Source organism: Homarus americanus, unplaced genomic scaffold (genome assembly GCF_018991925.1).
Source record: "Homarus americanus isolate GMGI-L3 unplaced genomic scaffold, GMGI_Hamer_2.0 scaffold23386, whole genome shotgun sequence".
NCBI classification, from domain to species: domain Eukaryota; kingdom Metazoa; phylum Arthropoda; class Malacostraca; order Decapoda; family Nephropidae; genus Homarus; species Homarus americanus.
This window is the reverse complement of record NW_024746002.1, coordinates 1999-11455: the sequence shown is the minus strand read 5'-3', so window position 1 is coordinate 11455 and position 9457 is coordinate 1999. Positions and strand designations below refer to the sequence as shown.

The window sequence follows — 9457 nt, the reverse complement described above, 5'->3', positions numbered from 1 at the left end:
TTAAAAGAGGAAGCAAGCACTGTATCCACTCAGTCTCTATTGCCCTTTAATGACATATATCACTCATCAAACAGTTTTTAGGGTGGAAGGGAAATTTAGTCTGTTTCTACGGCATATTTTGTCTTTTTATTCCTTTCCTGTATTTCTTTTATTCGTAAAAACTTTTATGTCAAAGTCTGAAAATCTTTAACCTTGTTCTTCATCTTGTGTTTCTTTTGATATGTAAACAAAGCAGTAAACTTCCACAAATGTTCCTCTATTTTTGTATCAAACACCTTCTTAAATTCTACAGCTTTCTGCTTATTACCTGCCTTCCACTTAATCTCTCTCTACTGCTTCACTCATAAATAATCATCATCTTTTTGCTGTCCCCTTTGTGCCCTGCTAACTGTAACATACTTCTTATTCAATAATAACAGAGGAAAGAGAACTTCTTATCCAACATCAACAGAAGTTATCTACCCATAATGTCCGTCGCAACTCAGGATCGGGCAGCTCAGTGGCAAGACGAAGATTATCGAAAGAAATCTTGTCGTGCGTCCTCTGATTCCATGCAAACATGACAGCCATTTGAAAAGTGGTGACATCCAAGTCAAATCTTCCCATGTTGTTAGAGAATGTGATCTGTAGAGAATGAGAAAAAGGAAGAGTTAATGTTATATGAAAAATATTCTGGTATTAATTACTGAAACATATGTAACTGCATTCTCTTTTTTGGCAATTTAGTTCTGTTAGTGCTAGCAGCCCAACCAAAATTTTCAGCAACTCGGTCCATATCAATCTACATGTACGATTGTACGGTAATCTCTCTCTCATATATATTTCAAGAAACACAAACACTAGAAAATGCATACTTTTTAATAGTTAAAACACACCATTGCAGCATCCAAACTACATTATCAAATTTATTCCCAAGCTAAACCTAACCTTATTGTCTGCACAGTCATTGCACCAAAGTCTTCACAGATTCTTATTTGTGCTATCCAAATACCTGTGTCAATATACCCCCATAATGAGTAATTTTATTTATTTATTTATCAGCTTAACTTCCTAAATAGAACTTTATCTCTGAAGGTTAATCTATATTTTTATAGATTAGTCCATATATGAAGTTTTGATCCTGAAATCATAGTCTTTTGGAGCTTGTAGCCTGGGAGATCTTTCTTCCCCATCACACTGTTGGCCTCCAATAAGGGTATTAGTTATAACAGTTGCCCTCTAGCTGCAGACCTTACAGAACCTTGTCTCTCTCATCAGTTTATTTTGTGCCAAAGCTACTGTTAGCTATTTTCAATTTCAGGGTGAATCTGCTAATTTGAAATTTTGCTACAACTAACTAATTCACAAATTCTATGAGGAGAGAGGGTATTCAAGTTGCCTGGTTAATTATGGGCACAGCTAAAGAATACTATTTCAAGATCAATGTTCCATTCATTGCACAAGTCCTTAAGCCAGGTGGCTCTTATTGCATTGATTACTTTTGTTCCCCATCCTCCTTTCAATCCTTGAGGTTCCGGAAATGCCACTGATGAGAACTGAATTGGGTGCAATAATTTACTAGAATCACCTTTACTATTAATAACACAAAAATTTTTGCATACAATAAATGATTAAACATAGCTAAAATTCTAAACAGGAAAGTTTGGTGGGGGGGGAGGGGGGACCTACTGTGCCATTGGACATGTGATGATGCCACTGAAGTTTACGGCCTGAGTGTTTCTTTCGATAGAAGTCTTCAACCTCTGGGATGAAGTCCTCCAGCTCCATGGGTAAGCTGACTGCTACTCGATCACTACCTCTCGCCCATGCTCCCGCATTCAATATTTTTATGTTAAGATTATCTGTAAAAAATGGTAAACAAAGAATGATTACATAGTATTTACTGTAAATGCAAATTCACATATCTTAACATTCATACTATATCCAATTGTTAAACTGTTCCATTAACAGAACTTTGATTATCCATGTGTGGAATTGCCAACAATCTATGTACCACCCCAAGCCTTACTGTACCCAGATGCTCTTCCCAGTACTCCACCTTACCATCAGTACTACACCACTTGTCATCAAAACATTCTTTAAATGCCACATACATGAACATCCTCTTCCTCCCTTTTGATAGTGGAGGTCTCTTTCCTACTCACACTCCTTTCCTCATTGGGCCTCCAATTCTTTCAACGTGGATAACAAATAACCCCCACTTAAACACCAACAATATCAGTATTTGGCTCTTATATGCATCTGTCTACCATTCTATTATAAAGTAAAACATCTATTTACCAATCTATCACGGTTTTTATCTTTACTTCTCTCCTACCTAATATGGGGTGGATCACAGCATAAACGAATAAAACTATAAAATAAAAATCCCACATACAATAAGGTGGGAGGTTTTGAAGTGATCCCCCACCAGACACTACTTCAAATTCTGAAGAAAAAAATAAAAGTAACCCTGAAATCCTCTTTTCTAATATTACTGTACTAGGATTGGAGGACTCATATAAATGTAAAATGGTGCAGTAAAAGTCAAGACCTGTAGAAATTTATAAATATTTATGTACAGGTTCAGTACTGCATTTCTATGTTAACGTAATAAATCTACAGTATTTCTATTATTCAAAATGAGAATCACTTACACGTATAACATTTACAACTCTTTTTTGCAAAGATAACTGAATCCCTCCTAACATGGGAATATAAATTTTAGCACATTCACCCGTAATTGTCTCCTTCGTGTCTTCTAAGCTTCTTGGGTAATTTTTTTACTACACAAATTTAAGGTGACCATGTAGACCAAAATATAGAGGGGAAAGGTCTAGGGACTAAGATGGACCTCTTTTCAAGAACACTGGGACACCTCTTGAAGATTACTACACATATGTTTGGCTGTCATTTAAGTGAAGCAATCATCACTTGCTTACCTGGAAAAGAAAGACCATATGGAAAGGATGAAACTTTGTTCAACAGCAGCTGTAAAATCCTTACCTGCTACACTAGACTTGGTAGTAGTTCTAATGGTTTCCTTAAACTGCTGATTGAGATCTTCGGACACTTTAATATCTTGAAACATTCTTGCCAGCTTATTGACATAGTCTGCAGGCATGCCCACCTCTCGCAACCTGTGTAGAATACAAATACCATACAGTATGTGTAATTTTTTCATTCATGAACTCTAAATTATAATGCAGTCTGTAAATAATATCATGTTACAGCATTTTGACTTTCAACTACTGTATAATGTAAGGTGGGTGGAATCATACACAATTACACATACATATTTTCCTTTCATATGCTGTCGTTCTTTTATTCTTACCCCTGTAACAGATATTCTACTTTGATACCTTTTCCACAATAAGGCCCAAAATATCCATCTGGTTTCTCCCTATTGCTTTACATAACCCAGCAGTCATTAGCAGCATGTCCTCCCCCATATATCACTCTATAGCATCCTTTTTACCCATTCACACAGAATACGACTTATTTGCTGTACATTCCTCACTCACTACCAACCATACTACCACATTCTACCCCACCAAACATGAGTCTTCCTAATGACTCACTATCCCCTAACATCTTTGTTCATGAGTCTGACCCATCACCCTATCATATTGTGACTCACCCCTATATCCTATAACATCATCATATTCCTTTTACCTACCATTCTACCATATTCTCCTCTTTCTCCGAGTCAGCTGAGGTGTCGAGGATGAGACGACGCGTAAGATGCGCCTTGTGGTACCGCATGAAGACATCCTTGTTGCTCACATACTTTAGCACCAGCAACTGGGGAGTAAATTACAAAGATTATGAGTCTCAAAGAACTCTAAGGCCCCAACATCTTATGGATGATAAATTGTGGCTCCTCCCTTCCCAGTGCTACTGTGTTCACAAATAAATTAAAAGTACAGTATATGCAAACTACCAACAAGAGTAAGCTAATATGAGGTCTGTCCAAAAAGTAACCAAACTTTTAAAAAAAAATTTTTTATTGCTTTACTTACAACTTAATCAGACTTGTCTCCTTCAAAGTGCTCCCCTCCACTGTTGATACACAGCTCCCAAAGTTTTTTCCAGTTCTGGAACGCGTTTTGAGAGATGGTGCGCAAGTCACGGAGCAAATTTTCTTCTATCTCTTCTATCGTCCGAAATCGGCGACCTTTCAGGGTGGATTTCAACTTTGGGAACAAAAAAAGTCCACAGGAGCCAAATCCGGAGAGTAGGGTGGCTGGAGGATGATAGTCGCCTCGAACTTCGCCAAAAAGTCACGGATAAGGAGCGACACGTGACCAGGTGCATTGTCATGGTGCAACATCCAGGTCTTGTTTGTCCAGGCCTCTTCCTCTGCACTGCCTCCCTCAAAGCTTCAGGACCTCCACGTAAAGCTCTTTATTGACTGTCTGACCACGTGGAACAAACTCATGATGAACGACTCCATTCCAATCAAAAAAGACGATCAACATCACCTCCACATTTGAGCGACTCTGACGTCCAGATTTGGGATCGTCTTTGGTGGATGTTCTTCCCCCTTTTGAAATGCTGGTACCACACGTGACATTGTGTACGGCTCAAATAACCCTCCCCATAAGCCTGTTGCAACATTTGAAAAGTCTCCCTTAAAGTTTTTCCCAATTTGAAACAGAATGTCACGCAAACACGTTGCTCTTCAAGATCCTTCATTGTTCAACTTGCAACAAATCGCTAAGTGCACTAAACAAACGTTCACTCTAGCGCGTGTAACTCGATGACTAATTGGTCAGGTCACCAATACACAGCACTCCCATCACGAGCACGCTGCGCCGGCTCGTTGGCATGCTATTTAAAAAGTTCGGTTTCTTTTTTGGACAGACCTCATATATGGCAACTCTCTTCTCTATTTAAATTATGCTTAAGAAGACAAGAGAACGTTTGCAAAAATATGGGAGTTAAGAGTACTGACAAAAAACACTTTGATTTGGTATACAGTATACATATAAAGAATAAAATACACAAACTACTTGAAAACAGACAAACAAGCATCCTATATGTATATCTTACATACCACAGAGCAAAACAGTGCTAAGCCCTGCCAAATATAATGTACAGGAATATAGTACTTACCACATCTTTTAATTTGCTCTCAATCTCATCTGCAGTAAGCTTTTTGCTAAGTGGAGTCTTTCTGAGCAGCATATCACAGTAGTTTGCAAGCAGTTCTGGACATTTAGATTCAGGTTGGGTCTTGTTGCCAATCCCTTTCTGCAGGGAAATAAAAAAATTAATGAGTACTGGTACCACCATTCTGTTTTACTACCAGGTGGATCACTCAACATACACAACATGGTCCTGTTTCTCTCAACATTCAGTGAAATGATGTTTAAACAGCCTGCAATATCTCTCAAAGAGGTTTACCATAAGCAAACTTATTACTGTTATGTGTGGAAGCATACAAGGTAAGTTTAATGAGTTTGTTGAGTGGACAGACAAAGGAATAAGCCTATCATAAACAGTATCATAAATAGTGCATATTCAGTACATATAATTTGTTCTTAAATCATACAAGCCTTTTCCTACAATGATTCAAGGATGCCAGATGGGTGCTGATCAACTGAGACTTAACATTCAGCAGCTAACGGGGTTATCCCATCCCCATGGCAGGATACTAGTCTTTAAAGGGTTGTTCTACTGTCAGCAAATACACATGATGGTGTATACATTCAATGCTTAATGCATAAGTGCAAGTGTACAAGGAGGTAACCCAATCCCCCACTCCAGTTGAGAAATGATCCCAAACCATTCACTTGCTGAGACATACTCTAAAGTTAATTAATTGGAAACTGTGTTCTTGATGGTAGAGAAAAAGACTAGTAAAAGGGTAAAATGTGTGTGTGTGTGTGTGTGTGTGTGTGTGTGTGTGTGTGTGTGTGTGTGTGTGTTGCAAAAATATATGGATACACATGACAGTGCTGTGTAAAAGAAGTTCCATCCTGTTGTGCATGTTAGGCATCCTGTTGTGCAGCAGGAGTATATCTACTGACAACAGACTGATCAACAAGGAGCATCACTGTGAAACAATAACAATCGACACACAATCCATGACTCTGGACCAATTCTGAGAGTGGGCAAGGTTTTCATAACTATAATATGAACAGACTTGGTTACTATATGAGGTGAGACCCCCTGGCATTCACAATTCTTTCTCGTCAAAAGGATGACACACTTTGATGGCATATTACGTCATAAATCTGGGTAAAGTTTATCTTTTAAACACAACTAAAAAATGGAACAATGCATGAAAACGTACTGTTTTACTTGGCAACTCTAATTTGAAGACTTGCGTATCGTTGACAACCTCTTTATAAGCCTTGTCTCTTGCAGTGAGGAACCGAGGGTCTTCATTAAATGCCTCTGTTACCAATTTACTAAATCGTTGAAACAGGTCTAGAAGTTTTTCTACATATTGTTCTGAATCCTGGAAACAAGAAACAGTCAAATAGAAAATGAACACACAACTTTTTGGTGTGTTATTAATTAAGCATCTAAACCACTTTAACCACCAGTAGCCACTAAACCCAAGTATGAGAAGATAATTATAACAGTGTACAGTCCTGAATATACTGTACTGTACTGTACAGTAAAGCCTTAAATAACGACGGTAATGTGTCCTCTAATATTTCAGTGTAAGGTGAATCATCGTAACCAAATCATTAATTACCATTAAAATAAAGCAATAATGAGATGTTCCCAAGTGTGACCTTTTCATATCTTTTGTGTGGCTTTTTACTCTCTTTTCCCCCCAAAACAATACAATTAATGAAAATTGCAAACTATATTCTTTAAATAATGTTTCTGAATGCACCTTATACAATATAAATGAATAATAATATGGTCACAGGAGGAGATGGGACGCCATTGTTTTTGTTTGTGTTTACAGCCGGGAGTCCGGGACGATAATTCTACACGAGAAAATGAAGAAAATAAGACCCTGGTTGTAGCTGTAGTAAAATTAATGTAAAAAAATTAATATATATGTTTTAACTAATGTTATTAAATGTTAATAATGGATTGGGAACGCCAACATATACGTGCACATTTAAGGATACCGTGCCATTTATCTTTTTAAGAATATGTACAAAAGATTCATTATTGTTTATGTATTTGATCGAATTAATCTTTATATATGCGAAATGAACAATGCAATTCATTAATAATACGTAGAATATTAAAACACACAAGAGGATAAGAGACGGCATTGCTGTCAGTGTTTACACCCATAATGTCAGTTATCCACCTGAAACTGAAGAAAATAAGACCCCGGTTGTTGTTGTAGTAAAATTAATGTAAAAAATATGTATGTTTTCATTAATGTTACTTCATGTACAGTAGAAGTAACCACTGATATTAAAGAAAAAGTGAGACTGATAGTGGAACACCAATGTATACATGCGCACTCAAGGAAACATAGTCATGTATTTTAAGAATATGTACAAAAGATTCATTATTGTTTATTACTGAATATGTATTTGATTGAATTAATGTTTATATATGTGAAATGAACAATGCAATTCATTAATAATACGTAGAATATTAAAACACACAAGAGGATAAGAGACGGCATTGTTGTCAGTGTTTACACCCATAATGTCAGTTATCCACCTGAAACTGAAGAAAATAAGACCCCGGTTGTTGTTGTAATAAAATTAATGTAAAAAATATGTATGTTTTCATTAATGTTATTTCATGTACAGTACAGTAGAAGTAACCACTGATATTAAAGAAAAAGTGAGACTGATAGTGGAACGCCAATGTATACATGCGCACTCAAGGAAACATAGTCATGTATTTTAAGAATATGTACAAAAGATTCATTATTGTTTATTACTGAATATGTATTTGATTGAATTAATGTTTATATATGTGAAATGAACAATGCAATTCATTAATAACACATAGAATATTAAAACACACACGAGGAGACAAGACGGCATTGTTTTCGTGAGTGACGATGGTTCTACATAAGAAACTGAAGAAAATACAGTGGGGTATGCTATAACGAACGGATCCTACTACAAATATTCCTATAATGAACGATTTTACCTATAAAATTGAGAATGCTATAACGAACGCAACTCCTACAACGAACGCGGATGAATACGGGACTATTTCGTCTGGCGCATGAATATTGTTGTACAGCGACCCACAACAAGAGCGTGAGGCGCCATCTTTGTCTCATTGTGTAGCCAGTGCACCACTATTATTGTTGAAATTTTGTCTTTTGATGTGGAAATTCGCGTTATTTGTATAACTATTTTGTTATACAAGTATACAATTGTAACAATGAATCGTCCAAAGCGAGTGAGAAAGCTAATAACCCTTGAAACTAAGAAAGAAATTATAAAGAAACGTGAGAATGGAAGAAGCATTGCGAAACTTAGTGATGAATATGGGATGGCTAAATCGACTATATGTACGATTTTGAAGAATAAAGAGGAGTTAAAAACTGTGCAAGTGGCTAAGGGAATCTTTAGACTTAGCAAAGCAAGGTGTAATGTGATTGAAGAGATGGAAAATTTACTCTTAGTGTGGATAAAGGAGAAAGAAATGGCAGGTGATAGCATTAGTGAAGCTATAATTTGTGAGAAGGCCAAACAATTGTTTGAGTACCTTAAAGCCAAGACTCCCAGTGCAAGTGATAGCGCTGTGCCAGTGTTTAGGGGTACCTGCATGCTGAATAACACTAAGGTAAGATAAAGTACTGTATTTTTTACATTTTCCACAGAAAATTTTCAGTGTTAAGCGGTTGTATTTGGGGGCCTGGGACGGATTAATCTTATAACGAACGAGGTTCTAGAACCAATTAGATTCGTTATAGCATACCCCACTGTAAAACCTTGGTTGTAGCTGTAATGTTATTTAATGTTAATAAATGGAACACTAGAAGTCGCTAACCACTAATGGTAAATAAATAAAGCGAGACGATTGGGAACGCCAACGTATGTACAGTAAGTGCGTACATGTGAAAACATGTCGTCATTTCTCTACATATATATATGAAAGCAACACTTATTTACTGGTCATATATGTTTTAAATAATACTTATGAATGTAAAACAAAAATTCAACTCACCAATGGTGGTAAAGTCTAAAACATAAGGGAAGACAATGAATATTGTGCGAGTTTTTACTCAGATGACGAAGTCATCAGGTTCAACTCTGGCTGAAGCTGTAGCTTTCCATAAAGCTGTTGCTGAAACTGTTACTGAACCTGAAGTTGATGTTGAAGCTGCTTATGATTCTGAATTTGATGGTGTAGCTGAAGTTGATGGTTTAGGCCTTCGAATAATAAAGCTGTTGAAAGAACCTTGCACAGCTGCTTTCTTTTCTCATTGTACATCCTTATGTAGAGGTCATTTGCGTTTATTTAAATTTTAATGCATTGTTCTGTTAATGGATCCACTTCAGAAAATATGTTCATTGCTTGC

The 9457-nt window shown here is 36.7% G+C and overlaps 1 protein-coding gene across 1 annotated transcript; it reads right to left on the bottom strand.

Annotated features, from left to right (window-relative positions):
* Positions 1 to 462: 462 nt before the first annotated feature.
* LOC121878869 (cullin-5-like) lies at positions 463 to 6448 on the bottom strand (the record flags this gene model as incomplete). Its single annotated transcript, XM_042385292.1, has 6 exons — positions 463 to 624; positions 1669 to 1841; positions 2986 to 3119; positions 3659 to 3783; positions 5098 to 5235; positions 6281 to 6448. Coding segments are annotated over 6 exons (900 nt in total), but the record flags the coding sequence as incomplete, so codon positions are not given.
* Positions 6449 to 9457: the final 3009 nt, after the last annotated feature.